This window comes from Tauraco erythrolophus, chromosome 1 (genome assembly GCF_009769465.1).
Source record: "Tauraco erythrolophus isolate bTauEry1 chromosome 1, bTauEry1.pri, whole genome shotgun sequence".
Lineage (NCBI taxonomy): Eukaryota > Metazoa > Chordata > Aves > Musophagiformes > Musophagidae > Tauraco > Tauraco erythrolophus.
In genome coordinates this window covers 45,902,526-45,922,379 of record NC_141465.1, presented here as the reverse complement: position 1 = coordinate 45,922,379, position 19,854 = coordinate 45,902,526, and the positions used below count along the sequence as shown (strand labels likewise).

General features: G+C 37.3%; 1 protein-coding gene across 3 annotated transcripts in view; it reads left to right on the top strand.

Moving 5' to 3' along the window:
- Positions 1-19,854, top strand: part of POLA1 (DNA polymerase alpha 1, catalytic subunit) — a 212,587-nt gene that overhangs the window by 70,626 nt on the left and 122,107 nt on the right. For all 3 annotated transcript variants that reach the window (XM_086608844.1, XM_086608834.1, XM_086608824.1), the window contains exons 28-33: positions 6,688-6,720; positions 8,302-8,394; positions 11,861-12,066; positions 13,344-13,476; positions 15,014-15,145; positions 17,178-17,352. In XM_086608844.1, the coding sequence (XP_086464970.1) occupies positions 6,688-6,720; positions 8,302-8,394; positions 11,861-12,066; positions 13,344-13,476; positions 15,014-15,145; positions 17,178-17,352 (772 nt within the window). The remainder of the gene's footprint in view (positions 1-6,687; positions 6,721-8,301; positions 8,395-11,860; positions 12,067-13,343; positions 13,477-15,013; positions 15,146-17,177; positions 17,353-19,854) is intronic.

Sequence of the window (19,854 nt, the reverse complement as noted above, 5' to 3'; positions counted from 1 at the left end):
GCATTCAAGTGTTCAACTTTTGTTGGTGAGCACTCAGTTTCTGCGTTTCCAAAATTTGAAATAATTTCCAACACAGAAGTTTTTGGGTGTATTTTTTTAACATTTGTTGAAAGCTGTAGGAGTATGTTTCATGGTTCTTTCTTTCATCCTAATACCAAAATAATCCTTTCTAAAATAGGCAAAATTTGCTTTAGTATAGCATAGTTTGTAATATATTGTGCAGAATAACCAATAATTGTACAACTTAGTAAGAAATTAATCCTGATTTTCCTGTTCTCTTCAGTGAAACTCACCACAAATACTTGAAATAGAGGCACTCTAGAATTTTAAAGATAAAATTGTTTCTGACACCAAGGGAACATTGTCTTCAAGCTGTACTTTGATTTGCATCATCATCTTCAGTGTTTTACTGTCATCTCTGCATTCCTTGTCAAAATGTGACAAAGGTACACGTTTTTTTGTGTTCAGCACTTTCTATTGCAGCCTTATTGTGCGTTTTCTGTTGTTTGTGAGGCAGAAAGAAGATCCTACTTTTTGTTGGTATGTGATCATGTATCACTGGATCTTTGTGTTCACTGCTTCAGCCCTTGGAACTATTCTCCCTTTGTTTTTTGGTGCACCATCCCATACTATTTTTATACACAGTATCTATCAAAGTTGTATTAACGTCTGTCAACTCTGTTGAGTGGAGTGTGGACAGTTAATTTCAGGGTTTCTGAAAAAAAAAAAAAAAAAACTTAGAAGGGAAATTTTGGCAGTGTGAGATGTATTTCTCATGCTGTTAACATTGTCTAAAAGCGTACGTTTTTAGGAAGCATAACTTTGAATGCATTGCCTAAGTAAAGCAAATAGTAAAAACTCTTTGAAACAGACATATTTATTAACTACTTGAATCTGATCACTCAGGCTTCCCTAAATCAAGTCCATTGTGTAATGAAAAGGCTGTATTGCTGTCGTGGTTTAACCCCAGCCAGCAACTAAGCCCCACCCAGCCGCTCACTCACTCCTCCCAGGTGAGATGGGGGAGAGAACTGGAAGGGTAAAAGTGAGAAAACTCATGGGCCGAGATAAAGACAGTTTAACAGGTAAAGCAAAAGCCGCGCACGCAAGCAAAGCAAAACAAGGAATTCATTCACTCCTTCCCGTCGGCAGGCAGATGTTCAGCCATCTCCAGGACAGCGGGGCTCCTTCACATGTAATGGTGACTTGGGAAGACAAATGCCATCACTCCGTCCCCCGCTTCCTCCTTCTTCCCCAGCTTTATATGCTGAGCATGATGTCATATGGTGTGGAACATCCCTTTGGTCAGCTGAGGTCAGCTGTCCCAGCTGTGTCACTTCCCAGCTTGTTGTGCACCCTCAGCCTGCTCGCTGGTGGGTCGTTTGAGAAGCAGAAAAGGCCTTGATGCTGTGTGAGCACTGCTCAGCAATAATGGAAAACATTCCTGTATTATCAACACTGTTTCCAGCACAAATCCAAAAGGTAGCCCCATAGTTGCTATGAAGAAAATTAACTCTGTCCCAGCCAAAACTACCACAATTGTGATGCTTCATTCTTGGTGGCAAACAAGACCTCCATCTTTCTTTCACTTTTGCTTATGGCGTATGTACCTTTTTGTCCAGCATAGAAACCTTTTTTGAAAATTCTCCTTAATAAAATCTTTTTGCAGCATCCTATGGCCATGGTTTATCTGTGCTAGAGCTACTTATCACAAAATACTAGCAAAGCTAATGAATAGGTTGCAAAAATACAGAGGTTCAGAAATAACTTGTTATGTAGATTAGTGAGTAGCGTTACATACTGGAACACAGTTCTTCCTGCCCATTTGTTACTTTGTGTCATGGGAAGGACTAGCTAGTATGAATTACTAAAGCTGATGACAGAATTATTTTCTCTACTATGTAATTGCACAAGTAAACAGCTGAGGTGGAAAAAAATAACAGGTCTATGCTAGATAACTACAGGTAGTCTTCAAAAACACAGTTTTTGCCAAGGCCCTGTGAGTGTTAGTTTTTCTCCTTGTGCAAAGTGAATGCATAAGTGATTTTTCTTACTTTTTTTTGGTATATGTCTTAGATGCAATATTTTTTAATCATTCTGGTCAGTCTTTTCAATCTGGTCTTAAGTCTCCCATTCTGTTCCTTCACATCTGTGGTCCCAGGAATCCACAGAAAATTTGTGTCTTCAGGAGAAATCTTTGCATCTTTGTGTTAGTTTTGTGCCCTGTCCCATTGGTTTTTAACTCAGGTATCAGCTTGTTTTCACATAAGCATCCTCTCATCAGAAGGTACTCTTTAGTGGTTTTTAAATAAGGTATATTTAAAAATACTTGATGTAATGGATAATGGTAAAACTGTTCTTTGTATATTTATTTATTTTTAATCATTCCCTTTCTTAAATCACGTCCTCATTTAATTAAGTAATTAGTGAGTTGGAGTAAAATTAGGACAGGGAATTTTGCATTTTGATGATTGCTTGTCTGCAGTTACAATAATTCAGTTTATATTGACTCGCAGTTCATGGGCGAGAGAATGTGTGTTGCTAGTCTTGCTTTTACAAGAAAAAAGTTAACATAGAATTTCACAGATGTTCACTGTGCTGAGAAGTTCACAGGTTTTTAGAAGTATATGTTTGCTGGGGGGGGAGGGGGCATGCTGTACAGATGGGTTGCCAGGCAATTAATTCTTCCTACTTGGATTGCCTGCAATAGGAGACAATCCAGCTCTCATGAGCAGTGCAATATTATTTGCAAAAGGAAACTACCGAGTAACAATTTTCCTATTCTCTTCCTTCTTTCTTCTGTCTTCCCAGCCTCACTATAAACCTCCCTTCCTTTGCTGTGCATTTCTGAGAAACTGCTAATGATTGATATGATAGCAGTGCTGTCATTCTTCTTAACCAAAAAAAGTCATTTTTATTCTAGGTATTTTAATAGAGTCCCATTAAGGATGTATTGCTGACTGAAATATTGGCATGAAGGGCTCTCACTGAGCTGAGCCCAGGAATTAAGAAGTCAGGAAATCGGCTGCTGCATTGCAAAAGAACCTTGTGTGACACAGTATCTCCTGATTGGGGGGATCATTACTGCTATTATGACTCGACTTGCGTAGGAATTTTAAATTTCATCTGAATGTCAGTAATAACCCTCTTAGCAAATTATCCTGAATAAAATCACGAAGGCATTTTATATAATAGGTGTTGAATTACTGGATAGATTTGCTAATTAAATACTCTTTGTTCTGCTGCAGTTGACATTACAGGGTAAGATCTTGAACAATTATTCTCAACAGCTGTACTTTGTTAGGGGAAAAATTAACTACAAAGTTTATTTTTTTTTCTACACTTGAAGTTGGCAGATTTTTGAAATGTGCTTGAAAAAAATTCCATCATCCAATTGGTAATGAGAAGATAAATATGCAGGTGTTGCTGTGAAATCAGATAACTACTGACTGCCTTATTAATGAATTTAGCAAGGCTCTATAACCTTCTGTTTTGTAGCTGTTGGCACTTACAAGTGATCTCCTGTCAGAATGGGTAGCACTAGCATATGCCAGTCACTTGATGAAACTAACTTGCCTGTGTCCCTCTTGTAATTACCTACAGCCACTGCTGGCCTCAGAGACAAGTGAGAAATTGTCTTTGCACAGCCAAAAAAAATTCTTAGTAGTTTTTTCCTATTAAAAAAAAAAAAATGTTCTCTTTATAGCCACTAATAAATAGTGTTATTTCAGAGAATGGAGTAGAAAATGCGAGAGATTGTCAAGGAAAAAAAAAGTAGGCCTTCTTTTCTTTTACATATAAACTCTTCATTTTTCCATCCAATTTTTAAATTTTGTTTCAGGGACTCCGGTTTGGTTTTGGAGTATTAAGGGAAAGGTATACCCTTTCTCCATAGGAGTTAGATCATAAGTGAGAGAAGGGCAGGGGAGGGAGAATAAGCTGGAATTCTGATTACTGCATATGAAATTTGATGTCATGTACCAGTCACACATGTCTTTAGAATAATTTCAAAATTCCGTGGAAAGGTGGTGGGGCGGTGCTGTCTGAATCACCGACTAGGAGATGAATAGGAGTGGAATATCTTTTTTTTAAGCTTCTGATTAAAATGAAATCGGGTGCATCTAAGTACATACAGCCTAGGGTGAATCTGCAGTTAAGAGTCACCGTTTTCCTCTTCTTTGTCTACATGGAAGATTGAGGCCAGCTGAGCTTTTTCCAATATGAGACTTCAGCGGAGTTCAGGCATCACATTGTCGGAGTACCTGGTTTGCAGCATCAGTGGATGGTCTTTAAACCAACTGGATGTTTTGAACTTGACCCAGAGAGTGTAAATCCATAGGTATCCATATGTGCTTGGGGAATAACCTTGATAAGGACAATTATTGTGAGTCAGCTGTGTCAAAGTTAGATTGTGGTTTGGAACCTAACCTTTCCTTAAGTGCCTAGAAGGGAATGGTGTATTACGTTTGCTTAGTTCATGTCTTTGTACTTTGGGAGAGTGAGTCCATCCGTAGATGCAGCGGTTTCCCTTTGAAGATTAAACTGGCTAAAAAGTGCGTCTAAACAGCAACTATGTTGAAAGAGAGTATTAAGTTGCAAAGTCAAGCATTGCAAAACTAAGAATGTCGGAGGAATATAGCTTTCAGTGCATATTCTGGGGTACATGGTTTAAAACAAACTGTAAAAGCATAGTGGAGTGTCGCAGACCGCTGGTCTCACGTTCTTCAGGAATCACAACCCAGAAGGTTGTTGTGATTCCCCTCGTATATCAGAAGGCTTTATTTCTCTCCAAAGGTCTATACCGCAATCAAAGGCTTCTAACAGAGAGCTTCAATACACTGCTCTCCAGGGGCTCCTACCACTCCAGTCTCCAGGAGGGAACTGCCCCACTCCCTCTTGGGAGTGCCCTGCCTTTAAACCTCCCATAGGTCACGTGGTCTCCGGCTGACCAACGTGATTCACAGCACCTGTCTCAACAAGGCACAGGTGCTTCCCATGTAGCAGCCAGGAACTTCCTTAACAGTGGAGCATCATACTTTAGTATTCATTACTGTGGTTGTCCAAAGGTTCAGAAATATTGAAGAAACTTACCGTTAATGTTGAAAGAATGACAGTGTTGTCATCCTGTTCATGTACTCTTACGCAGAGGTGGACATTTCACCTTTGTTTCAGAAGTTTACTGTAATAGCAGTAGTCAATATTGCCATAGTCAAGACTCTTGGATTCGTTTTAGGCTCCTTGGCCTTGTGAAAGTCATGAGATGTCCTGAAGATGTTCTTATTCCCATTGAGCATGGCCAGCTCTTCCCTGTTTGTCCTTTTTTTTTTTTTCCCTCATCCCTGCTAATTTCTACTGCTCAGCTCCGTGTCACAGGCTTCTTGACTACAAGTCATAATTCTATCTTTTTGTCAAATATCATCACAGAGTGTTGCAATTTAATGTATGAAAAATAGTAAAACTTAGATTACTAAATTTAATAAAACTTGTTAAAATAGTGTTGCCTATTACTAAAGCTCGAGTACCAAATTGTTCAGATTCACCTAATAGACTCTGATCGATCATTGCTGTAAAAAGTGGTTCAAAGTAATCCTCTTTAAGAAAATTAAAAGTTTAAATGTATATGAGAAGCAAGACTGAGGTTTATGCTGAATGGGAATGGAAAGGACAGAAACTTGGGAACCGGGACTAACCAGGTGGAATCAGGAGGTGTGTGCCAGAGCACCAGGATGCTGACAAAGGAGATGGGGAATACAGTGGAAACATGGCCAGGTGACTGAAGGAATGTACCAGATGTTGGTTCTCATGCAGCTGTGCAGACTTCACCAAGCCCTTGCTGCTGCAGCAGCTACACATTCTGTTCATCAAGCTGGTTTTACTTTGCCTTTTCTGCGCTACAGCTGTGTCTGTGGCTTCAGAGGATATATTCCTCCACCCCTCTCCACTATGCTGACCAGTATTAGAGATGGAAGCAGTAGCCTACGCATGTGAGATCTCTATAGCTATTTATAAGGTTCAGAGAATTGCTATTCAGAGCATTCAGGGAACTTGGGATGCACTCTTGGATGAGGAGCAAATGTGATTGCACATGGATTTGCCCATCGATTCAACATCTGTATCCTATGTTTATCCCAGCTCCTTGCCCTAGTTCTGTTTTCTCTAAGGAGTTTGCTTTTTGAAGACCAGTTTTGAGATCACTACAAGGGTAATCAACCTTTTGACTAGGTTCCTGTTAAGTGAGCACCATCCAGGCTGTACTGAATAAGACAGGACGTTTTTGGGAAAAAACTCAATGACATCAAGAGATAAGATGATGGATATGTAAGAGACGACTGACCTAAATTACTAAAAGAGGCATAATTCTGGCACTTCCTGATTAGGTTTTATTTGAGCATTTGATTCAATGTTCTTTTTTTTCCTAAGGTAGAATGTGTGTGTGCACATGCAATTTTGAGATTTGTTTTAATCTTGTTTTAGGGGAGTTAATAATAGCATTAATACAAGGTCAGATGAGAATGTACTCATGTAATAGGAGTATTGAGGTGACTGTGTGTTGCCAGGAGAGAGGTGGTTTGCTTTGTTTTGAAAGGTGAGAGCATTTGGAGTTAGCAACCTAATGGATATGTTTGCATGTGTTAGCTTGTAATTATATCATACGCTAATCTTTGATTATATTTTTTTTTATTTCAGATTTTGATGCATACCAAGGAGATGGTGCAAAAGGTAATGCTGAGCATTTTCATTAAACAAAAACCATTAAAGAGCACACCTGGTGAAATTTTTTTATTCTAGGAGAACTGTAACCCAAACAGACCTCAAATCACTTCTTAGGATGCCTGGTTTACGAATGTAATCCTTCCTAATGGATTATAGCTTTTTTCTTTTCCTACCACAGATATGATCTGGCCCCTGCTTGAAGCCTGTGTGCCACTGTTTCAAGCAAATTAGCAGCAGTGCTAATTAGAGTTTACTCATAGACCTGTTACACCATGTGTTCTAGTGTTTTATTATGGTTTGTTTTTTGGCATCCTTTAAACTCTGTCACAGGGTGGTTTTTTGACTATATGGAGTTTAATATGGACATAGCCATGCTGCAGTTTTTACAGCTGCATTGATTTTCCACCAATGAAGACATCGTTTTCCTTTTTTCAAGTTAATATTACATAATTGGATGCATCTGCCCATTTTTCGTGTGACATTTACTGGTGTTGACCATTTTTCTTTTCACCTTTATCCTTGCTATGCCTTTCATAGGCACCTCAGGCTTTTTTATGTGCTTCAATTTGTCTAGAGTTTGTGCCATTATCCCAGGGTATTATGGCAGTCTGGCTGGTGTTTGAACGCAATCTTTTCCAAGTAGGGCATTTGAATTGTTACAAGGCTCAGAATGAGAGATGATACGAAGGGCAGAGTGTCGGTCAGAGAGAAGGTTTCAAGTAGGTGTTTGTGTTCATCTCCAGATGTAATTGTTCAGTAGTTCAACACAGGGATACAAAACTTGTCGGTCATAGTAACTAGATCCTTATCCAAAAGGAGTGCCTTGTTCCCTGAAAGATCTGCTGGCCAGGGGAAGACTAACACAAGTCATTAGATTACAGCAGAAGAAAATAGATGGGAATGGGAAGATGGAAATATGAAGCATAATCTGAAAAAGTGTAAGAAGAGCAGCCTAATCTGGATAGAACTGTGGTATTGTATCCACTAGCCAATAATTTAACTAGATGTGTTTGAAATAATGTATCTGAGGTTTTTTTGTTTGTGTTTTTTTTTTTTTAAATCCAGAATGACCTTTTTTGCAATAGTGTTTTGATGGCTACAAATGGGATATGATACCTGACTGTAGTATTATCTTTCAAGCACATTGGCTGAATGTCTGATCTGAATAGCCTGAATTTGTCCAGCAGTCTTTGAGTTTAAGTGATCTCCTTGTGTCCTAGCAGTCCAAAGTTATTTCTGATTAGAGTTCCAGCCATTTCTCAAGATTAGAGTTGTTCACTGACTTATTTTTCTAGCATTCGTTTAGTAAAATTTAACTACTTGTATTATGTACGCAACTGAACAGTGGTTTTGTTTTGATTTCTTTTTAAACATATCGGTGGTTTAAGTTTCATTATTCTGAAATTCAGGTATGTCTTAATGAAATGTACAGACTTCTCAGTAAAAACTAACTTTACATTTTACTGTTTTTTAGTATTTAAGGGATAATATAGGGACAGTGATCTTTTTGAATCTTGAAAATGAGGTGGGACTTTAAAAAGATGGAATGGTTCTGTTTTGTTTTTCAAAGCAATTTGTTTCATTTAGATGAACCTTGAAGTGATTTATGGAGACACAGATTCCATTATGATAAACACTAATAGCACCAATTTGGATGAGGTCTTCAAGCTGGGGAACAAGGTAAGGAATTTTTTCTTTTTAAAGCTTTCCCACATGTCTGTGTTGTAGCACTGAGTGGACCATGTGATATTAAGAGAGGACTCCATAGCACAGGCAGTGAATAGACCCTGAGGAAGAACTACTTGACCATGTACGGAAACTATGAAGTAGTAAAAGCTCAGAGTGTGCTATCTTCAGATGTAGCTACTCTGTGCATTTTTACAAGTGATTAAATGAAAATGAAACATTTCATTGTATAACGAGCTTTTTTACCAATCGAAAGTTACCAGGAGACTATCTGAATACTTAGTAAGCCAAAATGTAAGGTACAATTCCTCTGTATTAGTTCCAATTACAACATTAACACAATTTTGATATTAATGATTTTTGTCTTGACGTGCGACATGTCTGTCAGTTTAGTTTTGTTTATGTATTACACATGACACTCGATGTACCATCAGATTTCCAGTGGTAAAATAAAATATTAATTTCCAAGATGTACTAGATATGGAAGAGTTGTGTTTGATTAGCGTTTGGCAATTGACGATGTGAAAGTTTTGTGACTCTCTGAAATTGTAGAAGAGAAGTGAGAAATGTTTCAGAACATTTTAAGGAAAAAATGTGAGAGAAGTTGTTTTTGAAAGATGGAAGAAATTGAGATGAAAGTGATAGCTATGGAAGCCCTAAAAAACCAAAGAAAACGTAGTGGTGTTTTTCAGTATCGTATTAAACAAAAGTCATGTAATTTTAGGGCAAGGGCGATTCTGGGTGTTTTCTCTGAATGCTTCTGCCTTCATGCTAGGTTGATACTTTGAGAAGTAGATGCTTCTCAGGAGCATGGAAAAAGGAATAATTTCTTGATGTCATAACCAAGTAGTAGGAAGACTTACAGCATGGAAGAAAGAAATCCCTCTTTGTTGTTTGCCACATACAAGACTATATATAATTTCAAGTGTATATAAACTAGTCTGTAAGAAAGTTTAATCTTACTCTAGCCATGTGTGTGTGTGGTTTCGTTTTGGTTTGGCTTTTGTCCCTGTACTCTCATTTGCTGGCTAAACATTATAGAGGAACAGTTAAATAATAATAATTTTTGTAAAGCCTGACAGGATCATCATCATAGGTTATAAATACTTCTGATTTGATTCAGGTTTACTGAGAGAATAGGTAGGTTTTTGAACTTGTCACCTGTGTAATGATTCTGTTAAAGAGTCAAATCTTGGGCTTTTTTATCCCATGTACCTCTGTATCCTATATCAGTTGTTTTTTAAAAACAAAAACAGACGAACATCTTTTGATTAATGTTTTCATATTGTGTACTTGATTTTAGAAGTGAATAAACTCATGTCTAAATAAGCACACATTCAAACCTAGCATCACAATTGTGAAAATTGTGGCTCTCAACTTTCTTCCTGTGACATAAAAAAGTGTTTCTCGTGTTTCTTGTTTCACATGTTTTCTTGTTTGTTTATTCCTCAAGAAAGTGATAGTGACTTTTTGACAAACACTTCTATGATTTAGGGTTTCTTCATTTTGCACAACTCATGTAAACAATTTTCAGGATAGAGAATTTTATCTGTTGAGAGGAACGCTCCAGGAAATGTCACTGTTCTATTGCTTAATAATTTCCCAAAATGTCATGTTCAGAGATGAGGGATATTTGCATTGCAATCATGATACTTTTGCTTTAATGTAGACTGTTTGGAAGGCACACAGGTTTAATGCAAACAATTACTGTGAGAGCAGTTAGTGTATGTACCTCTGTTCTGATGTAAAATGTGAATATATAGGTTGTCTTCAGCGATGAAGCATTTATTCCTCTGAGAGATTAATTTTGTTTTTTGATTGGAGATCTTCCTCTCATCTTCTTTCTGAATTTTCCCATCTAATGCCTTGTCTCACAGGTTTCTAGTTGTGTTCACTTCCGCCCTTTTACCCCCTGTTATTTATATCCATGCCCCTTTTAGTCATTACTTAGCAGAATTTCATACGTTTCTCATTTTGTGTGCATCCTTGTGAATCAGATTTACTGGTACATTCAGTACTGCACTGTTGCTGATTTTTAAGCACTTGATTAGTGTGATGTAATAAAAAAATTGAAATACTTTAAAAAATAGCAGAAATGTTCAGAGGAATTGTTTGACTGCTTTGCTTTAACAAAGAAGATATGAACCTCTTGGCAAAGTGGTTTTGCCTCATGATGTCCTTCATAATTTATAAATACACGAGGAATATAAAACTCTAAGGCTAGACGCAGATTATTAAAAGTGTTGGTAGTTCCTGCAGTGGGAAGAATAGAGATCTAAGTGAGAAAAATTAGATACATACATACAGGTAAAATTTGTAAGGAAAAGCTTTGGTCAAACTGGTAATGTGGGCTAAAAATTCAATAGAGAACCAATGAGATTTTATGCTGAAAGTACTGTTCCTGTCTTGGTGGGGATACACGTTAGATGACAAAAGAACATTAATTTATATAAAACTTCAGTGAGGTGTGAGAAAGGAATAATTCATAGTCGATGGTCTCTGATGAGAACTGGAGATATTGGAGGAGCAAGAGTGGATAGGGAGATCCTGAAAATCAGGAGGGAAAGAAAGTTGTAGAGGAACAAAAAAGAAGAGTAGAATATGTGAAGACAGAATAGGATGTCTGGGGGGCAATATGCAGATTTTCTTTTGAGGAAAGTAAAGTAGAAATGCATGAAGAAAGAAAAATGCAAGTGGGGAACTTTTAGCTGAGCCAGTAGGTGGGTGAATGTGTACTGGAACCTAAGTTTGTTGTTGAAGGTACGTGCTGTTTTGAGATGTCACACTTAAGTCTTCTTAGAATAGAGGTAAGAGATGTGGAGAAACTCAATATTCGGTGCTATGTTAAGACAACATATCAAGTGCAATTTCAAGCTTTTCTGTGTGGGTAAGACATAGCCTGTGTATAGAAAAATGGCACCTTTTACTCTCAAAGAAATAAAGTTATAGAAAATAACAAGGCCAGGTTAGATGAGGCTTTGGGCAACCTGGTGTAGTGGAGGGTTTCCCTGCCCATGGCAGGGGGGTTGGAACTAGATGATCTTTAAGGTCCCTTCCAACACTAACCATTCTATGATTCTATTAAAATGTAGGCATATTGTGGGGAGGGGTATAAATAAACACTTGTCCACTTGCGCATAGTTTTCTCTAATGTACACAGCGCTCTGATCTGCAGTTATAGTTCTCCCTCCTCTCCCTGGTTTAGGGGGGGAGAAAAAAAAAAGTGCCTTTGCAAGGCACCTTTTTTATAAAGCAATTTCCATATTCTAAGTGACTGTGTCTTCTCTTTTCCTAGTAAGTGGATCCCTCCTCTGAAATCCCTTGTTTGCTTAATTTATGTGAGAGGCTAGAAGGAGTAGCTGCCCTAGTAAAACGGAATAATATGCTTCTAGATGGAGGTTAAATTTGTCCATAAGTTATTAAGGAGCTGCATTTGGTTTTAATGTTGGTGCATTCACAGATCAAAAATGAAGTGAACAAGCTCTATAAATTGTTGGAAATCGATATTGACGGAGTCTTTAAGTCCTTGCTACTGTTAAAAAAGAAGAAATATGCTGCCCTGACTGTGGAACCAACAGGAGATGGGAAATACGTAACTAAACAAGAACTGAAAGGATTGGATATAGTCCGAAGAGACTGGTGTGATCTTGCGAAAGAGGCTGGAAAGTGAGTTTCTTTGTGGCATTGTCCTTTTTGCTCTGTTTTAAACAGTACATGCTTCATAAACATTTGATATCTCATGGGTGTTTCCTCAACACTGCAGGCTGGTGACTAACATCAGTGTTAGGGCATCTTAACTGATTTTTGTAGGAGTTAGTGACAACATTGCGTTTTGGCGTTGGTAACAGATTCTGCTTGTGCAAGTCCAAATGTCTCTAATTTCACTATCTGGTTTTGTATCTTCTGTGGAAGCTGTGCATTTCAGTTGTCACAGTTTTGTACGTGCAGTTTAATAAATCACAGCCGAAATCTTGTGAAAATGGTAGGTGCTGTCAGCATTTGGAGTCATAGGTTTTAGGTCAGATCGTTTTTCAAAAATGGTTAAAGAAGCTCATGAGCTCTTTCAGCATCCTTTAATAAAGCTGGAAGTGCACTGGGTGCAGCCTGAGGAGATGATCCCTTCCCCAAAGACGTTCTCTTCCATTTTTCACGAGACTCTTCTGGTGCTTCATTATGATGGATATTGCATTGACGCTTTATTGATTGTCGTTGCACAGGGCATTTTCGTACTGAAATTCAATAGAGGTAACACATTTAGCACTGTGGAAAGAAAACTGGAGTGGGTGGAGAGGTGGTCATCTGGAGGCTGACTCAACTTATATTGCGTACTGCCTCTTGAAAACTTAACTTAAATAAATTGTAGTCCAAATGCATCCAAAAATGAATACTTTTTTACATCTGTAAAAATACACCACACAGTTGCTTACTGTTCTTAAGACTTGCATTTTCTAAGAAAAGATGCATCATAATAGAAGCAAATTTTTCCAAGTTAGAAATGTATTAGTAATTAAAGCTATACAAATGTTTGAGAGTGTTCTTTAGTGACTAACTCTTCTGCAGCTGGCAGATCTTCCAACCACATTTTACAGAAACAGGCAAGACTTCGCTCACTTGGTATGTTCTCTTCTTGCCCATCTTAAGATACCTGCTGTGGAATAATAAATGGCAAAATGAAATGGGAGCAGAAAATAGAAACCAGTTGCACTCAACAATTCCAAATCACTGTTTAACATTAGAACTATTTACAATAATTTGCTTTTAGTAAAATAAGTAAATAAATAAAACACAACATGAAATATCCTGGCTGTAAATTTTGCATCAGACTTCATCTTCAAGCTCTTTAATTTCTAGAAGTGACCCAAGGGAAGAGAGGATTGTGTTTATTGTAACGGTTTTACTTTGCATGTCTTAAGCTTTACTTCATTTCTGGACTGTTTTTACAGCTATGTAATTGGTCAGATTCTTTCTGATCAGCCCCGAGACGTAATTGTGGAAAATATTCAAAGGCGGCTTATAGAAATTGGAGAAAATGTGATCAATGGCCAGATCCCAGTAAATCAGTTTGAAATAAACAAGGTAAATGATATCTCAGTTCTTTTCTGTCTCAGAAAAACTGTACTGTTCTTAAATATATTGACTGCTGATAAAAATTCTTATGAAGTTATGAAATATCAGGAGTTTTATGAGATACTGAATAGCATGGAACATACTGCAAAGATCCTACAATATGAGAGAAAAATACCTTGTGGGGCTGGAGGCCAGTCTTGCTTCCTCACAATAGTGACTTTGTGTCTTGTCCACCCATTCTGCACTTTGAGAATGACATGATAGCTCATGCTTTCAGGAGAAATTTCCTCCTAAATTGTTATTTTTATGTTTCAAGTTTGAGATACATAAACTGAAGAATGCAATGGAAAAGAATCTAATGTTCTGTTTTTTAGAAAACCAAGATAAAAGCTTATTATTGTTAGTTTATTTCCCTTCAAAGCTCCACAGAATAAAGCTAATAGTAATTTTAAGGTCTTATTCAAGACTTTCCTGCAGCAAGAAGTAAAACGCTCTGCTTTATCTACAGGAGTTTCAGCAAACAGCATTATGGTTTTGGTTCATTTTTATGAATCCCCAATGAAACCTGTATTTTTAACTTCAAAAGCCTCCCCTCCCCTGGCTAGGGAGATGTTTCACTCATGAATTTGATATTACATGCCCCTCATGCTTCTAATACAAGAGATTTCCCAAATTTGCTCCATCCAGTGTCTCTTTCTTTTGCCAGCTGGACGTCTATCTGCTCTGTAAGACTGTGTTAATCAATCAGTTAAGAAATGTGTTCAGATTGTTATATGCGTGTTAGAGAAATCAGTTATTTTTATGGCTGATTTAAAAAAAAAGACTATTTTGACTGCAAATATTCTAAGAGTACTTAGTATCCCAGTAAAAGATACAGGTGGAATAATTTTCACTTTAAATGCTGAATATTCTTCGGTTTTACTACTCTGGAAAAAGTTAAATAATATATTTCACTATTAAGCCAGATGTATATGTTGATTCTAAGAATTGGGATGACGGTAAATATTTAAATATAGCATTTTATTTTATTTAAAGAAAAAACTCATTGTGGAATCTCAGTAGTATGACATGCATGGAAATATTTATATCCAGTTCTATCCTCTTGCTACAGAGCTCGTTAAATGCACTTAACTCCTTGATATTCAGATTTACTTTATGACCTGAAGTGGTGCAGGGGTAAGAAGGTAATCTCTGGCTGTATTTTTGTATTTTGTGTTTAGTTTAATTTTAAAACAATTGCATTATAGTTGTAACTGTTTTGAACTGTTGTGCTTTTATGTAATGCATTTTTCAAACAGTAATTGTAAAAGCATCCTCCTGTTTTATTAATAATAAAGTTTTTAAAGTATGAAGCACTAGTATCTAGACCTTAATGTGTGGAAAATACTTTTATTACTATTTTTTAAATTGCAAATGTACTTGTGAATAGTATATGGATGAAGATAGCTACTATGTAATCTTGTCTTTTAAAGTTCTGCATTGTCCATTACTGAAGTAAAATATTTTTATCATAGTTATGTTTCTGTTTTCTCCTTTGATCTCTTAGGCATTGACAAAAGATCCACAGGATTATCCTGACAAAAAAACCTTGCCACATGTGCATGTTGCCATGTGGATAAACTCTCAAGGAGGCCGAAAGGTGAAGGCAGGAGACACAGTGTCATACATCATTTGTCAGGTAGAAGTGTCTTTATTTATCGCTGAATGCTAGTTGTTGTTTTGAGAGATGACAAAGAAAACCAACTCAACTCCTGGAAGAAATGTTTTGGCATTTCTTTGTAGTGAGATTATGTTATAGTTTAAAATAGTCAGTTTTCAGTACTAAATCTAGCTTTATAGAGACAGAACCATTGTGATCAGCTAAGCTCATCAGATTATTTACATATAGTGGCTGATAAAATTTCCTTGCATTAATTTCTGTTTGGAACTAGAACTTATTTTTAAGGAAAATACCCAGTCTTCTTTTTAAGGAGAAAAAAATTCTGGTGTTGAAGAACCTGTTGTTGTTGGGGAAAGCTAATTGATGGTGGTGGTTAAATAGCGTCACTGTTATTTCCAGTCTCAACCTGTGTCTTTTCAATTTATAGTCACTGGATCTGGCAGTACATCTCTTGGATAGACTGGGGAATTTGAGAAACTTTTTGGTTTCAGGTGTTTATCCTATAAATACTCATCATCTCACAAATTTATACACCACTTTGGATTTCCTATTAAGAAAATAAAGTGTAGGTTGGATTAGATGGACCAAGGGAACTCCTATGCCAAACTGATGGGCTTAGCAATTTGACTTCTGCAGTGGACCACTGTTTCAGCTCCTTCATCATTAAAAACTGAAAGTTACTGGGTTTTATTTAATTGAGAGTTCTTAGCCTGACATGACAAAGCTGCCAAGACTTATGAGAGCTGGGCCATGGGTACGGCTGAGCAATGGCACAATACAAGAGAAGAATGTACTTGTTGAAAAAAGGGAGCTGAAGGAATTGCATTGTAATTATTTTTGCAAAGCAGCTGGATGAGCTGAATAGTCCTAAATTAATTTTGTTCTGAATACTAAGTTGTCTGAAAGGAGTAGGAGGGACCAATGGCTTGCAGTCTGTCTTTATTAGTGATGGGTTTTCAGTCCGTGGTTGCTGACCCTATTCAAGCCAGTAGCTCATCTTAACTGAAAAATGAAGGTGTCACATGTTAATGCATTAGTTTTATTTTGCTGTAAAAAAGGCAAAAAAAGAGACTGTACTTAGCAAAAAATAAACTGTGGTACTTCCCCCCCCCACACACACATTAAGATTTACTCCTGTTAGTGAATGCTAGCTAAAATGCTACTTTAAGTTATGCTCTAAGATTTTTGACATACATTAAAAATAAAATTTCCTAGTGTAGTTACAGACTGGCAATAAGATTCTACAAACGGAATGAGTTATGTTTTTCCGAAGAGTACTATTTTCTGAGAGTTGATACTTAATTCCTCCATGAATACTGTTTTCGATTTAATTATTGCCTTCCCAAATTGAATTATTTTCTCCTTATCTTCCTCTTTCAAGTTGGAGAAGAACATAATCTATACTCTAACCTCTGAGTAGTGTTTCTCTGAACTTGAGATGTCACTATGTGTTTCTTTCAGTATTTCTAAATATTTCAGAATTTGCTCTTTCAAATCGATACTATTGCCTCTGTCATTTATTTGCATGCCAATGAACAATGGTCCATTCTGTGACCATTCACTCTGTTTCCTTATAGAATCAAAGAGTATAAATTTCTGATCCAAACAGATACAGTTTTGACATCCAGGACTTAGAATTTGCTTGTTGTGCAAAATGATAATGCTAGTTTAGTACAAAGTGAATCCAAAATGCATGCCCTCTGCGTATTTTTAACTGGGCTGATGGTTACAATGTGTTTTCATTGTGCATTTCAGAATTGACAGATGGGACTGTTTACTCTGTCTACTCTTACTGATTTGCACGTGTAGGCTGCAATAATACAGACTGGATTTACATTCTTGAACTTGCTAGCTGATGCCAGCATCAGCAATGCAATTTTTTTTTACTACTGATGGATTTGTATTGGATGCATAATAAATCAACCAAAAGAGAGTGATTGTGTAACAATTTTGCGTTAAAATAATGCATAATATTTGAAGCCTAATCTTTTGTATAGACTGAATGTGGATTTTACTTTTTTCACACTTTTTCATGTGTCTCCTGTCTTAGGATGGATCAAATCTCAGTGCCAGTCAGCGAGCATATGCTCCAGAACAGTTGCAAAAGCAAGAAAATCTTACTATTGATACTCAGTACTACCTGTCACAGCAAATACATCCAGTAGTTGCTAGAATATGTGAGCCCATAGAGGGAATTGATTCTGTTCTCATTGCAACGTGGTTGGGTGAGTATTCTAAGTTCAGTTTATTTAAAGAATTACAAGAGACAAAGTGAGAAGTTTTAATGTATGTTTCTTAACAGAAATGCTTCCCAAAATCGGTCTTTTTACAAAGAACAATAGCTTGTGTTACACAGTCTATACAAAGCAGCTGGTATTGTAAGTGTATTTCTATGACTTTTGCAGAATACCATTTTTCAGAAGGTACTCATTAACATGAACTTAATCTTATAATCCTTGTTCAGAGTTGCAAATAATTACTGTTTGTAAATGACAGTGCTATTGCATGTCTTTGAGATTTTCTTAAGTGGCTGAAGTAGGTCCGGAACATGCATCCAGAACTAGCATTTTTCCAGGGAGAAACCCTAGCATCTCCAGCATAGGAGAAACCAGTCATAGTTATAATGAAAGGATACAAATTTTTAGTAGGGTGTAAGTGAAGACTTTTGTTTCCTAGAACTGACCTAGTGGATAATATAAACGTAAAATCATAGTAACGGTCTTCATTTCTCCATGTGGAGCAGGCAAGCGGCCAAAAAAAAAAGTGCTATAAAAATGTGACTAATGCTAGTGACCCACAGACTCACCAGTTTTTATACAAATGAGCAACAGGGAATTGCTCTTGTTAGAGTTGTTTCTCCTATAAAGAGGATGTCAAAGGAATTCGAAGTAGAGATTTTTCCGCCCAACTCTGATTGCCGCTGTCTTGTCCATTCCCTAGCCTTCTCACCGAGAAAGAAGTACAGGTGTTGAAAAATTTTTAACAGTTCTATCAGGTCTCTTTCCATGAAAATACAATGTCTGTGTAATCATTTTAGTATTGTTTCCTCCCTAAAAGTGATTCACCAAGCAGACATGATTGATCTCCTTGATAAACAGAAATTTTGTCATCTGTATCCCACATCTAGTTCATTATTTTCAAAACTGTTACTCCAGGACACAGAAAAAGGCTGTTAATTTTTGCTGGCTGCTCGGTTCTTGACAAGACTGTTCTCTCCCACAAGAAGACTTTTTTAGAGGAGTTGCACTGAGTCAGTTTAATAATCTCCTGTTTGATGCTATGCTTGTGTCTACAGAAAGTTCAAACCTGCAGAAATGTTTTTGTTCAGCATTTTGAAATGCTCAAAGGAAGAGTTAGTCCTCAGCATTTTGTGTTCAGGTAATGGCCAAGATCCAGGATCTGGTCACATAAAACCAACCGGCAGCGTGTTGCCTGTCAGGACTGTTCACCTGGGACACTGCATCTCTGTAGCTTTCTCCCTGACAGCGAGTTCTGCTCATGGTGAGCTCACAGTTTGCAATTAAAATGTGTGCAAGTAGGTTCCTGTCCTGTTGCTTCTCAAGAAGGGTGATGGCCATGAAAGATCATCATCTCCCAAGACAGTCTTTATAATGTGCAGCTTTTTCCATTTCCAAGTTGTCTGTGGAAAAAAAAAAAAAAAAGGACAGGAGTTCTGCTTTTTCTGGAAGCACGAGCAGGGCACCCACATACCCTGTGTGGCTGCAAGGGTATTTCTTGGAGGCTTTTGATGTTGCAGTGTGTTCTCAACAGCTCTGGTGCTTTGAGGAGGTGTCAGCCCTACTTCAGACATGCAGGCTGACCATACAAATCATTCTGTTATGTGGCAGGGCCTCGGTGTACAACTTTCCCTTGATGTCAGAATGGACTACGTGGTATGCCTGACTGAAAAGGTCAAGCACTCCTGGTTAGGTTGAAGAAATTTAAAATAAGCGGTAAACTTGTTCTTCATTTAGATAAAAGACAGGAAAGATTTCTGAACCTAGTATATTTGGCCAAGATTGTTAGTCTTGCAGAGTTAGGCTCAAATTCAGAGTTGTTCCTTATTCACAACAGGTTGGATTTTCAGAAAAGACTGGCTCCCTTCAGGCACCTAAATTAAGTGCCCAGATCTTAAGAACTGTGTGCCACTTGATAGCATCTACTGTTTGCAAATGCCTGTGCTGCATTTTGTGCTATAGTACGTTCAAGATGAAAATTTCTTTTGTGGTCTATAATAGCATCATGCAGCTGAGAGTTTATTAATAGTCCACAATTGTTAGTCTGAAAACCTGTATGTATCTATTACAATCTTAGGTCTGAAAAGTGTTCAGTTTGACCTTGCTGTGCTGTAAAAATGTTCTCTCTTTCTCCAGCTTTGTTTTCATGGGAATGCTTAAATTGAGCTTGGGAGTAAAGTCAGGTCTTTTTCAAAACTTCTGCTCTACTTAGGTCTTTATATACACTACTTACTCAGAGTCGTACATAAGCCACTGCAAGCTGAAGTTATCTTACAACTTTTTTGTAACAGTACTGGAGGAATAGTCAAGTGGTTTTGATTCAAAGAAATGGAAAATAGTTTTAAGTGTACAAGATGCTTGAGCCCAGCTTGCTAAAACAAGCAAACATGAGAACTCTTTACTGTTTTCTGTTGGTAAGTTGGGCTTTTTTGCTTAATATTTTCATCATGCTACACATCCAAATTCCTGTTGTTTTTCCTATTTTGTTGC